The sequence below is a fragment of the Aphelocoma coerulescens genome, chromosome 13 (assembly GCF_041296385.1).
Source record: "Aphelocoma coerulescens isolate FSJ_1873_10779 chromosome 13, UR_Acoe_1.0, whole genome shotgun sequence".
Classification (NCBI taxonomy): Eukaryota; Metazoa; Chordata; class Aves; order Passeriformes; family Corvidae; genus Aphelocoma; species Aphelocoma coerulescens.
Window position 1 is genome coordinate 18,876,664 of NC_091027.1, and position 24,528 is coordinate 18,901,191.

At 51.6% G+C, this 24,528-nt stretch overlaps 1 protein-coding gene across 1 annotated transcript in view; it reads right to left on the minus strand.

Moving 5' to 3' along the window:
* FGF18 (fibroblast growth factor 18) overlaps positions 1-24,528 on the minus strand; it is a 68,551-nt gene that overhangs the window by 37,741 nt on the left and 6,282 nt on the right. The window contains exon 3 of the mRNA XM_069028931.1: positions 4,224-4,404. Within this exon, the coding sequence (XP_068885032.1) occupies positions 4,224-4,404 (181 nt within the window). The remainder of the gene's footprint in view (positions 1-4,223; positions 4,405-24,528) is intronic.

The following is a 24,528-nucleotide window of genomic DNA, read 5'->3' on the forward strand; positions in this document are numbered from 1 at the left end:
CCTCCTGACCCCGCTAGCAAACCCAAGCTCTGTTAAGCCCCGAAACCTCCTGTCTCACGGGAGTTCCGAGCTAAACCCCGGTGAAGCCCGGGGGAGCCCTCAGGAGGCTGCCACTGCCCCAGTGCCAGGGCTGGGATGCCGATGTCCCACCCGTGCCCTGCCCCTTGCGCAGGGTGTCCTCACGCAGAGCCTCCACACTGCAGACTAGAGAGCTTATCAGCGGGAAGGTTTATAAAGCAGGGCGTTTGTAACCTCCTGGGGGACCCGGGAGTGATTTTTAAACTGTGATGGAATGGATGCCTGGACAAAACACCACCTGGAACGTGCTGATTAGTGATGTACCCACACACCCTACAGCCCAGCCTGCGGGACACCCAAACCCTCCCGCAAATTAAAGTTCCCTCCACCGAGGGGAGTAAAGGGCTCTCACACCTCTCCACTGATGGCTATCACTGCTCGCCGCCCCGCAGGACAGCGGTAGCTGGGGACAAATTAAACCAAAAATGCCATGGCTGTGAAATACAAATGAGGCAAAAAATGCCTTCACCCAACCAAGAGAGCTCTGTCTCCCCAACTGCGCCGGATACACAGATCGTGAACAAACAGGATAGAATGTCTTCTGCCTTTTGTGAAATGAAAATAAATGAAAGGATCTAAGGTTTCAGGTCACTGATCCCTCTCTTCCCTATCTGTACCATTTATCGGAGGTAGAATGTAAAGGTTCCAGGTCCTTTTCTTTTTTTTTTTTTGTCAGCACTTTAATGGTTGTTTTTCCTCCTTCACCCTTTCATTTTCTGAATGAAAGGACCACTTAGGAACCTGTAAAGTAATAATAAGCTTATAACAGGAATATTGTTTTTCTGGGCCAGTGCAAACTCCTTCTGAATAGGTTGAAGAGATTAAAGTAAAAATGCAATTTGTAAATAGATCAGTCCTTTAATTAGTTTATAGTCTGTTAAGAGATAATATTTTGCTCACATAGATCATCTGTTATCTAAAGATCTCAGAGCACTTTAGGAACATCAATTAAGCCTTAAAAAAAACCAACCTTGGGAGATAGGTAAGTGTATTTAGATTAATTAGTGTTGCTGTGAGCAGCAGGCATTATTATTAGATTTAATTTAGTCCAATAATTGACTTATCCGTTAATGGATTCTAATTCATCTGAGAAGGGATCAAATCCATCTGATTAAAAGGATTACATCGACTCAATTAATTCTATTAACTGACTTAATTCGCCATTTAATAATCTGACACACGGGGCCAGATCTTGGCCCCAAAGAATGCATAAACCAAAAATTACACACCGGAATTATTATGACAGCAGAATTATGCATTGCAGAGCATGCGTTCATGCATTTTGCCGTGCACACGGCATTTGCACACCTGGATAGAACAGTCGAGGGGGATTCCTCTGGCCGGATCCCACCAGCCCTGCAGCATCATTGCTCCCTGAGCTAGGGCTGGCTGCTCGTTCTGCTGTACTTGGGGTGGGGGCTTGGAAAGGAGCAATTCCCTGCCTGAGATCTGCCACCTCCCCTCTGTTCTGGGCATTCTCTGCAACCAAGAGGTGAGAAGTTTTACAGAAGTCAATAAAACCTTGCAATAAAATTAACCTCCCTTCAAAGGCAGGACAAGCCTCCCATTTGGAAGCAGGATATGTGCAAAAAAAAAAAAAAAAAAAAAAAAAAAAAAGGCATCTGGACACTGTTGCGAATGTAAGGGAAGAGGGGAAAGAGGTGCTAAAACATTATTTGTTCCCCTATCCTTGAAACGGGCTGGTGCTAATGGGCTGGTGATGAGCACCATGGACCTTCGCCCCGACAGAGCTTCCCACGTGAACGCTGAGCCTGCGGGGCCCTCGCCTGATGTCACCTTCTCCTAACGGGCCGAGCTGCTGAGAGAATTCACGGCTGGAGCCAGCTCCCGGGCACCTTTTCCCACGTCTCTTGCCTTTTCTCAGACATTTCTCAGACTTGCTTGTCCTCCCAAAGCCTTCCCCAAGGCGCAATCCTTCGGCCCCCAGCCCCCAGCCCCTCGCCGTGCCCTCCCCCAGCAGGGACGGCAGGAGCCGGTGCCATCTGCGAGGGTGGCACAGCCCAGAAGCCAGCGGGCACCCCCGGAGCGCAGCCCGGCTCTGTCACACCGTGCCAGCACGGAGGCAGGCGGAGAGGGAAGGAGAGGGAAAGGACAGGAGGACACGCAGCCATCTGCTGCGTGGGAGGAGAGGTGTCCTCCTCCAGATGCAGACCTGACCAGCAAGGCGGAGATGTGGATCAAAAGTTTGCAACTGTTGAGATCCCCAGACCCGGTTTAAGCCTCTCTCTGGTCTTGATCAAAGGTTACTCCATAATAATGCCTCAGGGGGAGGGGTTCCTGGCACATAATGAACCCTGTGTCATTGCCTTTGTGTCCAGGTTTGGCTGTAACACAGATGGTTCTCACTCCAGTAACTCCGACATCTCTCCCCCCTCCATTATTCCAGACAGGAGCTCGGCGTGCTCACATCCCGGCCCGCCGTGTCCCACCTCACTGTCTCCCCGACTGTCATGCTCCGAGTGCTCCGTGCCAGGCAGGACCGTGAGCAGATTTCCATAACCTTTCACAGGGCTGGGGCGAGAAGGCTCCGCAGCCGCGGCGGGTGTGATGGGGAGGCTGCGGGGAGGGAGCCGGGCGGGGTGTGCGGGGTGCTGGCCCACAGCCCCGCGGCCGGAGCCCCCCGGCAGGCGGGAGCGGGGCTCTGGAGGCAGGCAGGGACGGGTGCAGGAGCTCCCAGCCGGGAATCTCGGGCTCCGCCGCGGCAGCACCGCCCTCGGCCACGAGCACGCTCCGCACGCGCGGATTTGTTGTTCAGACACGATTGCATATGTATGAAGGGGACAAGATGGGCTTTGACACATAAATTAGCACTTGTCAGCTGCTCCCGGGAACACTTCCCTGCTGCACCCACTGTAAATGCCGCCTTCTTTCACGGAGAGGAAAACTCCATCACGGCACCTGACAGCCACCGCGGGCAGGAGCCGTCCCCGGGCGGCGGCGGCAGCGCCCCGCGACTCGTTTACACATCAAACCTCGGGAGCATGAATGCAATAAATGACACAATAATTAGCAGCCAAGTGGCACTTTTCACTCCTGTAATATCAGGAAATTTGGGAATGACAAAGGACAAGGTTGATGAGACCTCAGGGCAGGGCTTTCTCCGAGAGAGGGGCTGACTGCGCACAAGTGCCTTGGGGGTCACTTCCTACCTGCCAGGTGCTCTCTGGCTGTCGCTCACGCTGCTCCTGCAGCCGCGCCGGCAGCGGCGGCAGCTGCCCTCGGTGCTCAGCGTGTGCCTCACCCGTCCTGAAGCTTCCTGAGGGAACAACCGCTCCCAGATTTTGACCTGCCCTCCTCGTAGCTCACCTCCACCTCACCAGTGCTGCAGCAGACAATCCCACAAGAACGGTGGTGCCAGCAAACTCACACACACACACACCTCTGCAGCAGCACGGGAACGCGTGGGGCTGCACATCCCAAACACAAACAGGACCGGTGTTCTGAACAGCCCTAAAAGCCTCCCAACAGCCAAACTGAGCAAAAGCTTCGCAGCCACAACCATCTCAAAACGAACCAGAATTACAGCATTTTTCGTAGCCCAGCCTCTAGCAGCATTTCCAGCGTGTTGCTTGTGTGCAAATCACAATGAGAATAGTTGAATGCGCTGCTAGCACAGGGCAAGTATTGCTTTTCCTGCAAGATCCACACGCTCAGAGATTCAGCTTGAGCTCTGGGGTACTCTCAGAGCTCCCAAAGTCTAATTTCAGTTCAATTTCAAACCCAATATCCCACCACCTGAAAATATGAGAGCACTTAATTCAAACACTGGATTCACCCAACACAAGCCCAAGGGTTCATGGGGAAAGGACTTCCCCAACCACCAATTTAGGTATCATTTGAGAATTGCAGTAAACACACAGTGAGTTCATGGCTTGGGCAGAAAGACATTCTTCTCTTCAACCATATTCTGATAAATTGGGGCATGGCAGTACTGTGGGACCTGCCTTCAGCTGGGAGGCAGCTCCAGCAAAACAAATCACATGTTCTTGACCTGGAAAGGGTTTTTTTCCTTTTATCTTGTTTTTTATTGCTCTTACTATTTTTCTCCCAAGAGGTTCTTAGGACAACAACCTGGATTAAAGCCTTTGACCTGACGTTTGGGGGATCCCAGTAAATATTCTTACCATATTTATCTCCATCTTCTCCTTTGGCACTGATCCTCCTGCCGAGCACTTGGATGTGCTTCCCGCTTGTCCTGCTGTAGAGCTGATAGAGCCGAAGCTGCTTCCTGCTCACATCGTCCCTCGCTCGCGTCTGGTTCTCCACGTGTATCCGAAAATCCACGTTCTCCTCAGCAGCAAACATCTGAGAGGGGTGGGAGTGGGGACAGAGAACAGGACAGACCATGAACACAACAAGGCTCTTGGGCAGAGGGACTGCACACCAGCCTGCCAAGGGCACGTGGCACTGGAGGACTCAGATTTGGCTGCCCTTCACTTGGCAGTGGTGCCAGGCACTCAGTGTGTAATTCCACCCAGAGCTGGCTCTCCACAGTGAACCAAACCTGGGGGTTACTGTCAAACCGGGTTTTTTGAATAAAAACCTCTGCTTGGCCCTGCTTTGATTTAATCCTGGTCAGCCACGCTGACCATAAATCAAGCTCTCCACTGTGTGTGCACAGCCTCTGCCAGGTTACATGGGCACAAATTGGAGAGTGGGGACAGACAACCCCTTCTCAGAGGTTTGGTGCGTCACCCTCAGCAGCTGCACTGATTCCTTGGATTAACTGCAGGGAGAAGTCAAGGGGAAAAACTGTTTGTGCTGCCCTTAGCCAACGGGACTCGAGCTTCACACTGGCACAAAATCCACTACAATACGAGTGTCACTTGTACACTCTGCAGCTTCACTCTTTGGTCAGCTCTGCCCTTCGGTGAAGCCATCTCATGGTCACCATCCATGGACGTGTTTCTGTCCACCTCAACAGGGCCACGGGAGATCTCTCTTGGGGAGAGATCATGAGGAGTGGTGAGAGTTAAACCAGCTTTTCCACCAGTGATCAGCCAGGGTCTGACAGCCTCAGCCACCTCATCTGTTTGCTCTGGCCAAGGCAGTAAATTAACCTTAGTTCACTACAGCCTTAAAATAGCACCATAAACTTTTTGTTTAGTTTCCTATCTTAAGTATTCCCAAGAAATACCAAAACAGGAGTCCCATATTTCCTTCCAAAGAGTCATCCTGACTTGCCCAAGGTCAGAGGACCCCACAGCACCAATGTTCTCAAGATGCCCTCCCAAGGGGGAGACTGGGCAGCATGCACCCAAACAGCACTTCACACCCAAACACTATGAAAGCCCAAAAATTGCTCTGTGATCTGTCCATCTGTGATCTGTGGAGCATTTGCACCACAACATCCACACTGTCCACTCCAAACTCACAGATGGGCAAAATTTTGGTGGCTGACTCCCTTTACAGGACAACAAATCACTTAAAAGCCTGGCCTGCAAGCAAAAGTGATCTGATGTATCAGTGTGGGGAGGGAACTGGCAATGAAAATAAAAAAGGTTAATAAATTCTTGTTCAGATCCATTCCAGACTAAAACACATAAAGAAAGTGGCCACAACACACCAAATAGCCCCACTCCAGCCTCCTGCACATCATCTCACACCAGCAAGTACTGTGAAGCCTGAAGGTCAAAACCTCAGCAGAACTTTGTAGCATCTCCAGTTCTCTAGGGGACACCCAGGCCTGCAGCAGGAGGAGAACTGTGGGCAAGCAGTGCTGCCTAGCACCAGACCTCCAGAAAGCACTCTGAGCCAAAGCCCAAGTTCAGCACAGTGGCAACAGCAGTGAGTTCACAGCGATGCCACGGGATCGCCTTTGGTGCTGTTGTTACTAAAAGCTGGGATTTTGCTCTGAGAAAATGATTTAGCTCTGATTTGGCTGCCAGAAGCCCATAGGGAGCTGAAGGCACAGGCTGGGCAAAGGGAGGCTTAGGGCAACTCTGGGACATTCACAGCGATGTCAGAGGTGACACACAGGGGTCACAATATTTCCCACTCTCAGAAAACAGCGCAGCCAGGAGCTGTGACCCAGTGCTGAGGATGCCAGAGGAGGAGCAGCCGTGGCCCCGGGCCAGAGGGCAGGGCAGGATGCCACAGCGAGATGCTGACAGAGCTCTGGTCAGCACAGAGCTGGGCTCTGCTCGCCCCGCACTCCCCAGGTACCACAGCTACACCTGAGCACAGGACTTGGCTTTTGACAGCAATAAAAATAATTTCTTTTTTTCCTTCCTACGTCTTTTCTTGCTTCCTTTTCAAATGTCATTGTTGCAAAGGATGCGAAACTACCAAACCCAGAGATGTTCCAGTCATGCTGACAGTCTGCCTCATGCCCACAAAGCAAGGCTATTTGCAGTTAAAATTCTGGCTCCATCATTTTAAGATTTAAAACAGATTTTAAATCAAGATGACGTCGTTACATTGCTTTCACCACATGTTAATGAATTTCACATTTTTCTAGGAAAAAAACAAAACAGGTGGGATTTGAAGTGGGGGGAAGGGCAGGTTGCTTTGCTTATTTGGAAACTCCCAACAGAAGAGGCAATCTGTTTTCCAAAACATGTTTTAATTCTCTTCTAACTGTCTCTGGAGCACTCACACTGCAGAGGCCCCAGCCCGTAGCTGCAGTGCCTCGGTGGGCTCGGGAGCACCCACAGAGCATCCTGCACTGTGCTCTGCTCCAACATGTCACCAACACACCTGGGCACCTTTGTCACCATTGTCCTGCCTAAGATCAGCTAACTGAGTGCTCCTTCCCTTTGCAAGAAGGGCACCAGCAGCACAGGGGGTGACATCTCCTCCTCCGCCGTCCAAGGAGCTGGCTGGCATCACCTTCAGCCAAGCCCTGAAGTAGCTGATGCAGGGATCAGCAGGTGATGCTGACTCTGAAATACAGTCAGCCCAGTGTGTATCACTCCATCACTTCCCTAGGAAGAGGCCCAGCTCTGACCCAGGGCAAAAATCCTGGAGGAGGAATGTGCTGCAGGTTCCCCCTTGCAGCTGACCTCTCCCCTGGCCAGAAGCCGTGGTCCAGAGCAGCAGTGAAACCACCCGGATTTAGCCTCCTGCTTAAAGATAAGCTCACACTTAACCACTCTGTGGAAACAGGATGCTCTGCTGGAGTGTGGCCAAGGGGAATTAACCATGCCAGCGTGGGCTGCATCTGGCCTGCAGCAGAGAATATCGATACCCAAAAATAAAAATTCATGTGGTGTTGATTTCATGAGATAAAACCTGTTTGATCATTGCTAAAATCCACTCTCACAGGATCCCTTCCCTACAGGGTGCACTCCCTCAAGCAGCAAACCTCTCTGAGATAAGAAGGTCCATGTATATATACACCATAAGAGAGACTCTTCCATAAATCTCAAAAAAATTGGTAACATATGTCTCCTTTGGCAACTGATCACCAACACTCAGTCAAGGAGGTCACCTGAAACCAAGTACATCCATCCCCAAACACACTTGAATGCAGAAATGTCTTTAAGTCCCTTGAACTAAAGGGCTTTCACTCCTGTTCACCAAAGCAAGTTTTCCTTTTTTATTCTCACTACAGAAATGCTATTACTGCACAAAAACATATCATACACAAAATGAGAGCCTTGTTTTGCCTTTCAGGCTGACCATCCACACCTCCATGCTGTAGGCAGCCAAACAGACTCCACACAGCAGGTCCCTCAAGGGAAGGGCTGCTGGCACCTTCTGGCTCCTGAGCAGCACTGTGGGACACCCTCTGGGGACAGGAGACTGGACTCCTCCAGGGATTTGGGGTTGTATTATGGTTTGTCTGGCATCTATCCAGCTGGTGCGGGCCGCTGTCTGTGCATGCCAACTTCAGCATCTCAGGATGGTGGTTTCATATAACTCCATCTCATTCTTTGGCAACAATTTATAAGCTGCAAAATCCCAGTTGTTAAATCAGAGCATTGAGTTTGGTTTCATTTTCACTCTTCCTCCCTTTTTCTTTTCCATCAGTTTCTTAAATTCCTTATCCATTTATTATTTATTTGTCACTACACCTTTCAGTGATAATATACAGCTACAAATAGAGTTGGAAATACAGAGTTTACGCAAGGGAAAAAACAGCATTCCTTTTAAAAACAAGCATCACATCAAGCCACAGAAGCAACAGAAATGCCTCACTCCTGAAAATAAGCTTCTCTCCCTTGTCTGTCGTACCTGCCCAATCATTCAAGGTGGAGCATTCAGTCCTCCCTCCTTTCCCAACAGCCAAAGGAACCAGAAACGACATCTGTCTTCTAGTGAGCCCACAACGGGAGATTTTCATGTGCGTTTTTGCCAAATGATTCTCAAATAAGAGTGGATTTCATTTTAAATGGCTTTACAAGGATCCTTCATCTTAAAGAATGACTCCCCTCTTTGTTAAATCCCAGGCGGAGGGTGAGGGAACGACCATTTTGCTGATGCAGCCTTAGGTTTCACTGTGCATTAATCCAAGAAAAGCTCAAGAACGGCAAAAGCCTCCAACAGCAGCACTGTGATGTCAGCCCTGCACAGGCTCGTGCCCCATCTCTGCACTCACAGATGCCTCCTGTGAATGGAGCAGTCCCAGCCCCGCCAAGGTCAATGAAACCCTGGCCGTGCCAAGCCACGTTTACAGGATTTGGCTTTCCACCCGACCAACCTCCACGCACTTCGGATTTTCTATTTTGAGCTTTCCAGTAACAGGGGATGTTAATCTGTTATTGTTCATGTCATAAAGCGTTACAGCATGAGATGTCCAAGGCCCACAGCATGGCCAAGTTCGCTGGGAGCTGGACTTCAGAATTTCCTGGTGTTTTGCTGTTTATGCTACGGAGCACTCAACAGAGAGCAAACCATATGTCATTCCCCCAGCTGAACCAGGAATACAAAATCCCTCTTGCTAAGGGCCGTACCGATTGCAAAAGATAAACAAATCAGGCTATTCAAAGTCCTCTCAAACCCCATCTGATAAGCAGGAAATACTTATTACCTTTCAGCCATCAAATCAACCTAATATTAATGATTTTCTCCATGACCGTCTAAACACATGAAAGTTAACTCAATCAGGTCAGCAAGAGGATATCCAAGACAGATCTCTCTCAAGCCCTCAAAGGCAAGTAACAAACCACTTCGCTTCCAAGACTTTGGCAAAATTCCTGTATGCAAATTACAGCAGGATTTGCTAGCTCCCCATGACAGCCACCCTCAGCACAGAGTGAAACACAATGCACTCCTTTTCCCTCCGTTTAACTGCAAAGTCAATCCATCACCAGGATATTGTTACCTTCGTGTTACAGAGCCCAATCTGGAGCCAGCCAGGAGTGGATGAGCACTGCCTGGGAGTAGTCCCTTCTTTGGGTTTAGGAGCACGTTTGTGCTTCTCCTTGCAATGCATTCGGGCTGTTCCCTTTCCCTCTGCTCTCTTCCCAACCTCCACTCCACCATGCAGGGGCAGGCAGAAAGCCAAGGGCAGACCACCTCCGCCTCCCCGCGCCACAGCGCGCCAAGCTCTCCCTTGGCATGGCCCATGCAGGAGATGTCAGCCCATCATGGAGAAAACCCCAGAGCTCTCCCTGTTCCTGCACAGATACACTCTGGAACTGAGCCCCTCATTTCTTTGACTTAAGCATTTTCAAGTCACTGCAGTAGGTGAAATTCGTGGAATTTTGCTCTTTGTTTAATGCGCTCTGAAGTGCATGTAGGGATGGAGCTGGAAAGGAGAAGGAAACGCGGTGATGAGCAGGTCAAGCTTGCCCATCCCTTTGGATTTCAGAAATGTTAAACAAGACCCAAAGAGAACACATTTCCAGGGCTTGGAAAAGTGGACATACAGCTCCGTGAGGTGACACATACTTGGATCCAAAAGCCGCTCTGCAAGCGAAGCCTCCTTTCCTCCAGAGAGCTGCCTTGTGCATTCAGAGAGGCAGATTGCATCTCCTCGGGCAGTGTCAGACCTCTGCTCCCTCTGAAACACACAACCTCTGAGAAATGCAGCCATCACTCAGCCACACTCCCCAGCAGCTCCCGGGACCCCCCAGCTGTCCAAGCCATGCACCACTGCAAAAGCAACGCGTCTGTCGGCCTTGGGATGGCAGACAAAGCGTTAGTGAGCCTGGTATGAAACCAGGAGGGAGGCAGGGGGGAGTGCCAAAAAACTGGAACCTGAGAGCTTGAGGAAATGAATGTTTTATGGCCCATCAGTCAGTATTTGACCATTTTCTAGAGAAAGATGACGCCACCTTCAAAAAAACTATGTTTCCCCTTTTGATGATGGAATGAGCCATAGCCAGAACTGTGAAAATGCACCATTTGTGATATGGTGACATTCTAAACTTGTTGCACCCTGGGAAATGGCTAATCCTGGGGAAGAGCAGGGTTTCAGCCTTGATGAATGACTTCTAGAAGCCCAGCTGGAGGCAGGACGGTGCCTGCAGCCAGCGCTGCCCACGGCACAGCCCAGCACCGGAGTGCTGCTGAGGTGCTGCAATGCAGCTCCCAGAGGGGCTCAAACACCCCCAGCCTCTCATCTCCACCTGCACCTGCCTGTTCTCACCCACTCAGAACAGGTCACTGCCAGCAGCCCCCAGGTCACACACATTATTAACGATGTCACCCTGAGCAGCAGCAGCTCAGCCGCCTGCACGAGGCAGCCCTGGAGTCCCCCGTGCCCCTGAGCTGTGCCCTGGTGCTGCAGCACCAAAGGGGCCAAGACTGAGCCCCCTCCCAGCACCCAAAGGCAGCTCTTTCCCAGTGGGACCTGTTCCTGCTACCTGTGTCGACCACAGCAAACCAACCCCATGCATCTCGGCTGAGGGAGATCTGCAGGATGCCACAGCTTACCACGGGCTCTTGACAGTTTGAGTCTCCAGAAATACAATTCAGACATTAACTCTTTTTCTTATTTTTCTGCAGTTGTGACATATCTTTATTATTATTATTATTATTATTATTATTATTATTATTATTATTATTAGTTAAGGGCTGGTATTATTTTACCACAGCTAACCATCAGGCAAGGAGCAAGCAGGGTTTTTTCTTTCTTCCTTTCTTTCCTTGTCTTTTTTTTTTCTTTTTTAATGCTTGTTATACCTCTGCTACATACTTCCTCTCCACACAGAAATATCCCTTCAAAGCTTGATATTATTGAGCAGCTTTCAACCATGCCCAGCAGAGCCATGTATTCTCTGCATTTGTCTGGCCTTTGTTTCTAGGAATGAAATACCAATGGCTGAACAGTGTGACTTCGTTTCACTCCTTCATTCCAATACTTGTTCTATTTCTATCCCACTGGGTCAAACTCACCTATTGTGAGACCTCACCGATTTCAATTACATCAGGGATTAATTTGTTCCATTGCGTTGAAGCTGTTAATACAATCCTGGCTGGCTCTAGATTAGAAAAGGCACGGTGGGACCTCCCTCGCAGGCAGTGTGTTTAACAGCAGTCTTGATCTTCAGTTTTGTTCGGCGGTGGGGTGGGTTTTTTCTTCCCTTTGTGCCCCTTTGCCCCTCTTTTCACAATCTTCCCCTTCCTTTCTAAATTGCCCTTATCAGAACTGGGTGGTCCTGACTTGCACTGCGCCTGGCCAAGGGTTGCCTCCCGGAGCCTCCGCTCGGGGCTTGTGAGGGAGGTCGGTGCTGAAGGTCTGACCCGAACCACACAGACGTGACCACTCCAGCTCTGGCACCTCATCTCCCCCGGGACCATTTTGGAGGGTCACTGCAGGTCCCCATGTTCTCAAAGGGATCTGCAGGTGCTCAGTTCTGCAGCTCTGGCCAAGGTCTTGAGGGGGAAATGGAGATGCTGGAACATGGATGAAAATGGACACACTGAAATGCACATTTATCGAGGGGCTCTGGTCGTCCTGTCCAGGCTTCCCAAACTGGGACACAACACCACAACATAGCTTTGAAATGCTGCCCTGTGGTCTCACAGGACACCTGTGATATCAGCAATCTCAGCAAGCCTGGCTCAAACTTGTGCTTATTCAGGGGATTTTGTCTCAGGAAGAGACACTGGTGCTGGGAGGCTCAGGGCCCATGTGGATGCAAAGCAGTTCAGCTTTGCTTGAGTGCTACAACTCCCACAAAATCCACTGCTTTTCATTTAAAAAAAAATCCAGCCGTATCTTAGCAGACTGTCTTTTTAGGAAACAGTGATAATTCCAGAATAATAAGAACAAGAGTTTCAAAAGATAAATAGGAGGAAAAATAGAGGATATGAAAATCAAACAACTCATCAAACAGATTTCTCCCTTGCTTACTGGAATTCATTACATTTCCATGGGGATTTCATGAGGACACCTCAGGCTTCCATGGGGCAGCTCTGTGCAGCCTGGGCTGCAGGAGCTTGCACAGGTGAATGCTGGAGCTGTCAAACTCACCAGACAGACAGAAGCTGGACAGGCTGTGTTCCAGGGCTCCAAATTTTTTCCCGTGTTCACAGGAATAAGCTGGACTAGCATCACCCACAGTATATTTAGCTGTGCCATTCACCTCAGACCTTGGCAGAGCCATTCAGGGACAGGGTGAAATCTCCCCCTTCCGCCTCCCACTCAGGTCTCACCCCTTTGGTGCCAAGTGTTCCCTGAACAGCATTGCCTTGGACCTGCCCAGCGTGGCCCTGGACAGTGTCTGACCATGGCAGCCCAAGCCTTGGTGCTGGCAGAAACCCTCACACTCCAGAGCACTGAGACCTCCCAGAGTGGGCTCTGCTCTGGACACGGGATCACTGAATGCCCTGAGCTGGGAGGGACCCACAGGTTCATCAATCCAGCTCCCGGCCCTGCACAGACCCCAACACCCCCACCCTGTGCACCCCTGGGAGCTCTGGCAGCCTTGGGGCCGTGCCCATTCCCTGGGGAGCCTGGGCAGTGCCCGGCACCCTCTGGGGAAGAACCTTTCCCTGCTCTCCAGCCTGAGCCTGCCCTGACATATCCTACCTTGCAAATCAAACCCTGACACACGCAGCCCATGGAGACAAGACAGGAGTGGCTGAGGATGATGTGTTACCCTCCAACAGCTTTCACAGTCCTGATCTACAAAAATCACTTCTTCCTCAAGTCTAAGCTTTCCAAAATACTCCCCTCTATGCTTGCAGAGTGCCGTGGTTTCTCCCAGCTGGTGTTGCTGGGGGAGAGCTGAGCTCCCACTGCCACCACTTCACCACAGTTATTTCCAACACCATCAATTTCATCGAGGACAAAACAAAACCCCAAACATTTCCCCCCTTCCCACTGTGCCTCCCACAGGGTGCACTCCCTGCTCCAGAGGAAGTTTCTGTATTGATCCATGTCCCCCACACTTTGCTGACCAGTGGCAATGTCCTTCACAGTTCCCATGGGCCACGCTGGACCCTGCATCCCTGAGAGGCTCTGTGCTGCTGCCACCACTCCTTCCCACTCACACCACGACACACATGTTTCTCAGAAGTCATTTCATGCCCCTGTCCCTCCTCACAGCATCAGTATTGCTGCAAACAAATCTGCACCAGGCTTTGCAGAACAGCCCCAACCAACCCCTGTGAAACCACGGATCGGGGAGCTTGGCATGCTACCACTGCCTCCACTACCTTAACAGAACCCATTTTCTTTCCTTGATGGAGAAAACACTCCTGCTGAAATAAACTGCCCTGCTATGCAGGAATTAAACCCATTCTGCAATTCAGTCTGTTGCAAGTAGTTGTCTGTTACTGGTTCCGAGCAGTTGATTCAAGAAACAAAACCCTGAGAGGAAACCATCAAGGCTCATCAGCCCAAAACACACACAGAGCACACAGGGTCCCCAGCACAGCCTGGCACAGCACCTGTGTGGGGCACATCGCCCACCCGAGCCGTGGAGGAGGAGGTTCTTTTTGCAGCAGGTCCAGCAGCCACCTTGCCCCTAAACAATTTAAAAGCCTTTTCCCAGCGCAGGTGGCTCTGCACAGGTGGGCACAGGGCTGAGGGGCTGCCCACCCCACGCCAGGGCGCTGCTGGCCAAGCACACGGGCTGTCCCCATGACCCTCTGCTGCTCATCCCATCTGTCCCCATGACCCTCTGCTGCTCACCTGTCTCACCCAGGGCTGGAGGAGCCTGGGCTGGCCACACCAGCGAGGCTGCACTGGAGACCAGGGCAGAGCTCCCAGAGGGGTGTTCTGGGACAAAAGCTGCAGCACCTCTCTAAAAATCCTTACCAGCAATTTGTTCACCTCTTCAAGTGAGACCTGAGCCCAAATACTGAGAAACTTGCCAGGTTCAAAGCACTCCTGACCTTTTCTCCCCTCCCCTCCACCAGCAGCAGCCCCTCCTCAGGGCAGATGCTCCTGCTTCAAACCCCTTTGGCCACAGCAGCAGAGCAGAGTGGAAACCCTGAGCCCACTCCCCTGAAACTGGTCAGGCATTTCCTAAACCCTGGAAAAAGGCAGAGTTATTCACCACAAGGACTTAAAATGCCAGTTTAAAGCATGGGCCTTCCAGGTTCTAGGTGACATCTCTGCTCTTCTGCTTGATACCAGCCTAGTCGAGACCTCCATGAAAACAGGAGCAAAGACACAAGACATGGAAAACCAAAGGGATGCTCAGGAAAACCCTGCCATCAGAGGGAGATGGAAGATCATCAAAGACCAACCTCCCCATAAGAGAACAATCATTTGCAGGGGCAGCACCTCAGCCGTGATGCAGTGCTTATCCTGGGAGCTCCTTTCATCCTGGTCCCCTGACATCCTCCAAGGAACACAGATCCCTGCTCCCACTGCAGAAAAGCAACTCCCTCTAGGGTAAAACACGGCAACTGCCGAGCAGTGCACACCAGCTCAGGGCAGGATTCACAAAGTACCTTTTGGCATTGCATTTGCAAAGAAATCAGAGACGTGGCCAACAACTGTGCCCACAGCAGCTCCCAAGCACTGACCTCTAAAAGCTGATTCAGCAGAGATGCCTGGGGACCCGACTGAATTATCCCAGGTCACTTTCCTCTATCAAGTGTCCTCGCTGGAAATCTTTTACTGAGCTCCAATCAGTTCCACTCCGGCTCATTCTGACAAGTTAACACCCAGTGACCCTCTGTGGGAATGGTACCAAGGGGAAGGGACCTCCTCAGGAGCCCCTGCTCACTCGTCCCATGATTTGGCAGCCTCTGTGCAGTGCTGGAATATGGAATAATGGTTGTGCCCAAGGACAGGGAGGTTAATCCACCTAACAATGACTGGAGGCCAGTCAGGGGATTTACTGAACTTCCAGGAGTCATTCCACTGGGAACATTTGTGCTGCTGGTACCTCACTTCTGCCTGGGTTCATCTGCAGTAGCCTGTCTCCATTTCTTTCATGCCTGCTTTCTGGACTGGCTGACATTTGCTGTCTGAGACCCAAAATCCCTTCCACAGTTTGAACCCTCCCCTCCTACACTTTTAGTTTGCCTTCTCCATCATTCAGCCAAGCTGCTTCTTCACTCCCACCATCTCCAGCTCACTGCTCTGAAGAGAGACATTTGCAGGTTCAGGGCAAGTACCAAATCCATGGTATGGAAACTGCCCCTGGAAACCAGGAAATTCACAGCAGCCTCCAGGGTTACAGGACCCCTAATACCAGCAGGGGAGAAAAGTCTTGTATCTCTGATCTCACTTTCAGAGCTCCATTCCAACACCCCACGGGGATGCCCAGCTCAGGGACAGGCTCTCTGCTCCCTCCGTGCCCCAGTGACACAAAGCCCCTGACAGCCGGGCTGCTGCTGCCCGGCGTGGCTGGACAGGGCAAGGGTCACTGTGGACCTGCCCCTCCCCAGCTGCCAGGCTGATCCCAAGAGTCAAAGCAGGAAAAGAAGTTGTATGTGAAGATCTCTGCAAACTTCAAGCTATGATTCAGAGAGACAGTGACTTCTCCTCGGGTCTAAAAACCCAATAAAATACCATCACTGGCATTCCTGTTTCTCCCTCCAGTTCCCACGTAGCAGGGATGCTGGGAATATCAGAGGAGCCCTGGCTTCAGAAACTGTTGGAAGAGTCAGGCACACAACCCTCTTTAAAGAGCAAAGTACACAGCTGTGCCAAACCCCAAAATTCCCAGAAAGGAGACAGAGGTGACATAAAATTCATCTGCCCTGTTCCTGCAGGGGCCGAGGGGTGCCCAGCACTGCTGTGCCCAAGGCAGGCTAAGGTGTGGAAACGACGTTGGAGGCTCCTAAGCAAAGAGAGGGAAGGGAATGCAGACAACAGCACAGCTGGGCCATCACTGCTGCTTCCAGCCTGCCCAACACGGTGGCAGAATCCTGCAAGACCTGCTGGCACCATCCCAGAGAGGAGAAAAAGGCTTTGGAGCAGGAACTGAGGGCTGCCAGTCACACCAGCCTGGTACCTGCTAACAAAAGGATCGAGCAGAGGTTTGGCATCCTGATTTCCCTCTCTGGAAACCCCCTGCCATGGAGTCCCCTTCCCAAGGAACCACAGAATGAATCACAGATTGGCCTGGGTTGGAAGGGACCTCAAAGATCACCTCATTCCAACACTCTGCCATGGGCAGGGACACTTCCACTGTCCCAGGCTGCTCCAAGCCCCAACTTGCCTTGGACACTTCCAGGGATCCAGGGGCAGCCGCAGCTGCTCTGGGCACCCTGTGCCAGGGCGTGCCCACCCTCACAGGGAAGCACTTTTTCCTAATATCCCATCTAAAGCTACTCTCTGGCAGTGGGAAGCCGTTCCCTGTTGTCCTGGCACTGCACAACCTTGTACATTATCTCTCCATCTTTTTTGTCAGCTCCCTCAGTGCTTCACCACTGCCTGCTCCTGCCTGAGGACTGATCAGTTCTGCCTACACAAGTCACCCTCGATGCCAGCCCCAGCCTGTTGTTCCGGGCTGAAGGGCTCCATGAGCGTCTTTGCTCCAAGTCATCAACTCTGCTCCAGGCTGACCCACGGAGCACCCACAAAACCCATCAGCACTGAGAGGGAGAGATGGAAAATATGCTGGCTGGGTTGGTCTGTAAAGGCTCTTCCTCAGCACAGCCAGGACCACCCCATACCTGCCAGCAGTCACGGAACTTCTCCTTCCCCAAAAGCACTTTGAAATACGTTCTCAAGCCCTGTTATCTCTCCTGTTTATACCACGCTCCCTCTATTATCGAGGAATCTCCAAATAATTTATAAGCCCGCAAGCTCCTGCACTAGCAGGGCCATAAATCACATTTACAAACCCCATCACCTGCTGTTCCCAGGGCTGCCAGGGCTGGACCAGGAGGCCCCGGGAGCAGCTCCCGAGCCCTCCACAGCCAGCATGTTCCAAGGAGAAGGCAGCTCTGCTCTGCACCAGCCCGAGTTTGTTTCCTAAGTATCCAGAGAGGATCCCAGCCAGCGTCCTGCCTCACTGTGCTCTCCCCATCCGACCCCAATAAAAGCACACAAAAGAGGGTTGTCTTTGCACAAAATCAAACCAAGGGAGGAGGATGTTTTTGGCTATTTTCCTCAAGGAGAGGGGTTGCCCATCTAATAATCCCTAAATGGGCAGTGGGTTGTTCGGCTTTCATGTGTGCCTCTGAGCCTCCTCTCGCCGTGCCAGGTCGCTGGTTTTCTTTTCCACGGAACTGCAAAACCCCTGAATAACAAGGTTTGTGCATGGAAGTGCTGACACAACCCTTAACTACAGCATCCTGAACATGATACCAGAATAAGGACGCTCCCTGTGTGGCCCAGCCTATGGATAAATAAAGCATTTCAGCAGCCAGCGCCGACAGATCATAAACCTCCACGAGCATAAATACCAACAACAACCCAAAAAGATTAGAGGGCTTAGGGGTGAGGCAGGCTGGGATGATTTAGAGTTGGTGTGGAAGGGTCATTATTGCTGAATAGGTGGGGGTGAGTGGGCCACAGAAATCAATAAACCATTCTGCTCCCAGGGAAGGAAGGGGCCACGCTAATTGTGCAAACAGACATTTCCCATTTGAGGCTGGAGCTCTCCCACTCACCCGGCATGGAGGGATGCAGGGAACCCACTCCAGCTGCTGAGGGACAGGGACCTCACTCCATGACACGTCCCAGGAGCTGTCACTCAGGGCAGAGCTCACCTAAGCCCCTTGCTGAGCACAACCTGCTGCTGGAGGCAGCTTCAAATGATGCAGATGCAGGCAACGTTCAGCTCCATTAATTCCATTTTCTAGGCAGTTAATGTACAGCTGGCACAGGTATCTCAGTTGCTTTCAGCATCACCATCAAGTCAGAGCTTTTCCAGTGCCCGCTTCCGGCACTGAACAATCACCCAGCAGGTCCTGCCAGCACCAGTTACCTTCAAGCACCAAAGACAACTCTGGCATCCATTTCATCCTGATTAAACAACATCCGGAAGCTTCCACACTGGCATCAGAGATGGAGGTGGCCACAAAATGAGCCACAACAGCTCTCTGGATCCTCCAGCGAGGGCAGAGCCACAGCTTTGCAGACGGCTGTGCAGGCACAGAGCTGCTGAGGCACAGAGTTCAAAGGCAGCAAGCAATTCCTCCTTTGGTCCTCCCCATTCCCAATTTTTCTACTTTTTTCCCCCACTTTCTTTCTAGGGAACACAGTAATGACAAAAAGACACTAGCTTTGGAGAGTGAAGCCTATTTATAATCAGAATAAATCAATACCATACAAATACACAGCTATTTGTACCTGAGGGGCCAAGGGCACCCCAAAGCCCATTTTGGGACACACTGAGGGGGGAACCAGCAGCCAGTGGCAATGCCTGTTATCCCCATGAAGAAACCTGAGCTCACAAGTATGTACAGGTGCAATTGGTGGCAGTTTTTACTCCTGCTGGTCAGAACTGGCTGCTCTGGTAAAGCACAGAGACCTGCTCTGCTCCCCCTGCATGAGCCACTCTCCTCCTCTCCGTCTTTCCAAAGGTATTTAAAGGAAACACTCTCTAGATCAGTTAATAAAATAGCTTGAAGTTTGCCCAGCTCACATCAAGCTTACAGCTTGCAGTTAATGGATTTCAATTTTACTTGGGATTTTAAGAGTTTTTAAAACAAGTAATTTCATCTTCCCTCCAGAAAAAAATTTCTCAATGGCTTCACTGAAAAAATATTCCCAGGAGTGGACAATTCTGCTGCTTGTGTACTAAAGACAGCCCGGAAAAAAAAAATCGGATTACTACTGAGCCTTATCAAAAATATGGCATAAACCATGTGTTGACTTTAATCCAAACCAAACTGTCAATCTGCCTTCAGGATCCGATATAACAAACACGCGAGCCCAGGGCCAGAAAAGGAAAGCCGAGTTTGTTTCCTAATAGAAGATTTGTTCTGATCTCCATTAGCCACACTTCTGCCTGGAAATATTTACACTGCAAATGCCAGGCAAATAGGATTTCTTATCTTTCTGCTTTGTTGAGCAAGGGAAAAGTCTCGTTTGGTATTAATTAATTTAGATTGCAGGTTTCCCATTTTCAGGGAACAATTCTCAACCGTTTTGGAAAATAAATCTGGTTTTGAAATGTTTGAAATAGGGGAAAAAAGAAAATGGTGTTAAAATCACTGGAACTTGGGCTGTTGCATCCCAGCACAGCTCAGGGGCACCAGGGAGAACCCCACACATTTTGCTGCATCCATCACCAGTCAGCAGCAGTGGGAAAAAAGCCGCTGGGGGGTAATTCAGGCCAGACATGGGCAGACACCGACGTGAGACCTTGTGTCATGAAGCTGGGGATTCCCCAAGAGCCCTTTCTTTGAGCCACCAGCATCCACACCCACAGCACGGGGATGCTGCAAAGCCCCGTGCCTCGTCAGGACACCCCCAGGTCCTGCCTGGTCTGGGGACACCCACAGGTGCCACCCACCCGGGCCACCACCCAGCACAGAGCAGCTCTGCCCGCTCAGCCTTGCTGACCTCAGGTCAGACTTTGCACAAATTTCCCTTGGAAGTGAAACCCCACAACTGAACCTGGTGGTGCTCAGCTTCTTGGCACGCACGGTGATGGTGCACACTGGGGAAATCAGGCTCCCAGAAATGAAAGCTGAGCAAATAAATTCCATTTTCTTGTTTGCTACATTTAAACAGCAATTAAATTCCTATTACCTACTCTTTCAACATAAACAGCACAAAGCAAGCCCTCTGCCTTGCTAGCAGACTGCTCCCATTTATTATAGGGCAAGGGGGAATGGGTTTAAAGTAAAAGAAGAGAGATTTAGATTAGATGTTAGGAAGAAATTCTTTCCTCAGAGGTGGTCAGGCACTTGCACAGATTGCCAGAGAATCACAGAATATTCTGAATTGGAAGGTACTCATCAGGATCATCCCTCCAGCTCCTGCACAGACATCCCAGCACCCCCACCCTGTGCACCCCTGGGAGCTCTGGCAGCCTCGGGGCCGTGCCCATTCCCTGGGGAGCCTGGGCAGTGCCCGGCACCCTCTGGGGAAGAACCTTTCCCTGCTCTCCAGCCTGAGCCTGCCCTGGCCCAGCTCCAGCCGCTCCCTGGGTGCTGTCCCTGGCCCAGGAGCAGAGCTCGGAGCTGTCCCTGCGCTGCCCTGGGCAGGAGCTGCAGCCCCGGGGAGCTCTGCCCTCAGCTCCTCTGCTGCAGCTGGACCAGCCCAGTGCCCTCAGCCGCTCCTCGGGTGGCCCCTCCAGACCCTTCCCCAGCCCCGGCTCCCTCCTTTGGACGCTCTGGAGCAGCTTTGGATCTCTCTGATGTTGTGGCACCCAAAGTGCCCCAGCACTGGAGGTGAGGCTGCCCCAGCCCAGAGCAGAGTGGGACAATCCCTCCCTGGCCCAGCCTGATGTCCCCAGGACAGGGATGCCCTCCTGGCTCCAGGGCACTGCTGACTCAGATCCAGCTGGCCATGGACCAGGACCCCCAGGTCCCTTTCCAGGGGCTGCTCTCCAGCATCTCATTCCCAGTCTGTACATCCAGGGCTACCCCTTCCCACTTGCAGAATTCAGCACCTGCCCTTCTTAAAACCTCATATTGTTGGTGATTTCCCAGCCTTCTCATTAGTCCAGGTCCCTCTGCAAGGCCCTTCTGCCTTCAAGGGAGTCAACAGCTACTCCAAATTTTGTATTATCTGCAAATTTACTTAAGTATCTCTTCAAACTCAGTATCCCTTAGTATCCCTGCATCCAATTTGCAAATAAAGATGTTGAAGAGCACTGGTCCAAAGAATTTGTGGATCCTTCATCCCTGGAAGTGTCCAAGGCCAGGTTGGACGGGGCTTGGAGCACCCTGGGACAGTGGAAGGTGTCCCTGCCCACGCCAGGGGGTGGAACAAGATAGGCTTTAAGGTCCCTCCCAGCCCAAACCATTCTGGTTCCGTGATGAGCAGTGCAGAAGCTCTGTGCTGGCCAGAGCTGCCCTCACTCCTCCCTTCCAGCCTGAGATGTTCCAGCTTTGAGAGCACTGATGGCAAACACAGAGTCCCTCCCATCCCCACAGCCCGTGGTCAGGCTGGCAACAGCTCCCAACATGGAATTTCACGTTTAATTCCAGGGGAAGTTTGTAGCACCACCTGCTCCCCAGGACAAAGGTGCCCTGTGCAGGCAGCCCCCAGCGCTGCTCCTGCAGCAGAGCTGCTGGTTTCCCATCGATTGCTGGGGGGCTGTTTGCTGTCCTGATCTCAGCTGGCCGGGACTCTCCCCAATCACAGCAAGGTCGCGACCACGGGGTCAGAAACCTGCACTACATAGATCATAATTTATTGTACAGCTAATCAATACTGCACCACACCGTGCAGTCCTGCAGTGCAGCCTCACACCCAGGGGCTGGGGCTGCTCATATGGGATCGTAACCCTCCGGCCTGGGAGAGGAAGGGGGTCAAAAGCAGCTTCCACGTTAGAGCTGGAGAACACGACTGGAAATGGAGCACACACTCCACTCGCTGCTCATTCCTACATTCCCACAACCTAGTCCAATTCCACCTCTGACTTGAATTCACCCTGGGAAAAGAAATAGGATCATCTGATCAGGACTGTACCCGACACTCCAAGGGGAGCAGCGATGCAGCCGCACTGTGAGGAATCACCCAGGGTCTGACAGGAAGGAAGTGACCCCAGTCCCTGTGGCCACAGCACTGCCAGCTTCCCAGACCATCCCTCTCCTCAATGATAAACAGCATCAGAGCAGCAGCAAAATGCCCTTCTATCAAAAATGTCCTTCAGGCCACTTTCTAATTTGTATTCCCAGGGCTTCCCATCCCAGCAGCCATGGCCACGGACACCCAGCACACACTGCACAGTCATTTACCAAGCTCACCACTGCTCCCTGCATTCTTCTGTTAATTCTGGATTTCTGTGCAAGAGTAGCTCAGGGTATTCCAAAAGATACAAAACAAGCTGTCCTTCAAAATGATGCCAAAGATAGTATTCTAGCAGGAAAAAAAGGGATTTGAAATACACAGCAGGAGAAAAAGGAACTGGGAGGACTAAGGAGTGCCAGGAATACCTTGTGGGAAGAGCAATCTGTTATTAATTGCTGCATCCTGGTATTTCTATCCACACAATATGCATTTCTCTGGGACCTTCACCAAGGTTTAGCATCCATCCATTTGGATTTTAAAAGATGAACAGAGGCATCACAGGGCACACTGGGCCCCTCGCCACCCTGCCTCCCCTCAGTGCCATCCCATCGCTGTTTCCAGATCCAGCCCCTCAGCTTGGCCACCACTGGGGCTCTGCCTCTGCCTGGGGCACGTCCCAGCACCCCCAGCCTGCCCCTCTTCCAGCTCCACGTGGGTGAGCCCACGGGCTGGACTCTGCCTCATCTCCCACCATCACACAGCAGTGAGCAGGATGGACCATTCCCCACTGCCCACCTCTTATCACAGAACCATTTAGGTTGGAAAAATCCTCTAAGACCACCAATCCACCTGTTCACCCAGCACTGCCAGGCCCATGGCTAAACTGTGTGCCCAGGTGCCACATCCACACTTCCAGAGACAGCGACTCCACACTTTCAGGGCTTGACAACGCTTTTGTTGAAGAAATTTTTCCTAATATCCCATCTAAACCTTCCCTGATGCAACTTGAGGCCTTTTACCCCAATGCCACAGCCTCAGATCTTCCCCTCTCCTCCCACAGCCTCCAAAGCAACGTTGACCTCAGCCAGCATCAGCAGCAAACTCAAACATCAGCACCAGCCCAGCTCCAGCCCTCAGCCAGAGCAGCACCAGCCCACGTGCAGGAGGAGCATCAGGCGCTGTCCTTGCACCCTGAGCTCCGGAGGGTGAAGGCATTCCGGCTTTCCCGGCTGCAGCAGAACCAGTAACTCCACGCAAAGGCAAAGACAGAGTGAGCAGGGGGTGAGCAGAGCTTGGCAAGGGGGGAGGATGCGCTGTCACTACGTGGACGACACTGCCATGTGGCTCAGCCTGAAATGCAGCTGTTTGTGTGGGCAGAGCAGGCAGGGAGCTGAGGAAGCAATGCCCAGGGAAGGCAGCCCCACAGGGAAGCACCAGGGCACAGACCCACAGCCCAGCCCCTGGAGGGGGAAGATTGGCACGTTGGCTCCCACCCACTGCAGCCCCTGGGGCTGTGAGGAGGTTGCACAAAGGGAAATACACAGACCATGACAGGCTAAGCCTCCTCCTTCCTCTCTTTTCCCCTTTCTTTCTCTTCATGCTATGGCGGGGCTGCTGAATGGCAATAGGAAAATACTTTGGCAGAGCCAGACAGTCTTTTATATTTTGGGGGTTTTTTTTCTAGCTTTCCCTCCAGCTGCTTTGCCGGATGCCTAATCCTCCATGGACATCTGGAGAGGTACCAGGACACAGAGGCGACATACCAGGTAGGCAGCACATTGCACAGCTCTGCATAATTTCTGCTTGTACCTGCTGTTATGGCACAGCAGGTGATCAAAACACAAAAACCCAGGGAAGGAAAGAAAAGAAATCATGTCTGGACCTGTCTGGGCAACAGATATTCAGGTGGAAGCCCACTGGTCTCAGCAGCAGAGCATCTCACAGACAGGAGGGCATTTAGGGGCCTCCCTGGGCCCAGGGCTTCCAACTCCCCCAGCATGACCTACCCCAGGCTTCCCAGGGCCAGAGCAGCTCACAGACCCCAGGCAGAGACCCTGGCAGCAGGTTTCCCCATCCCTGCCCATGCACCAACAGCAGCCATTCCTTTTTTCCCTTTTTAAATCATGTTCCATGAACACATTTTTCACCTGCAGTTATCACAGCTGATCTCTAAAAGTATCCCTATCTGTGGGAAAACAAAGCAAAAGCAGCTCTGCAAGGGAGGAGCGAGTACAACAGAGTCCTAAGGAAAGGAAGAGATACATAAAAATACGCCCAAGGATCTGTGAAGTAGCTTTATAGATCCAAAAAAATGATTTTCGGTCCCAGGGGAGTCTCCCTTGAGCTCAGGCTCCCACAGCAGAGGGAGATACCCACCGGCCCGGCCGACCAGCTCGGCGCTATCAGCTTACAGCAAAAGCAAATATTCGGTGTGGCTGCCCGAGCCCCCAGTGCTGCTCATCCTCCCCGAGCCTCCTGCAGCCCTCAGC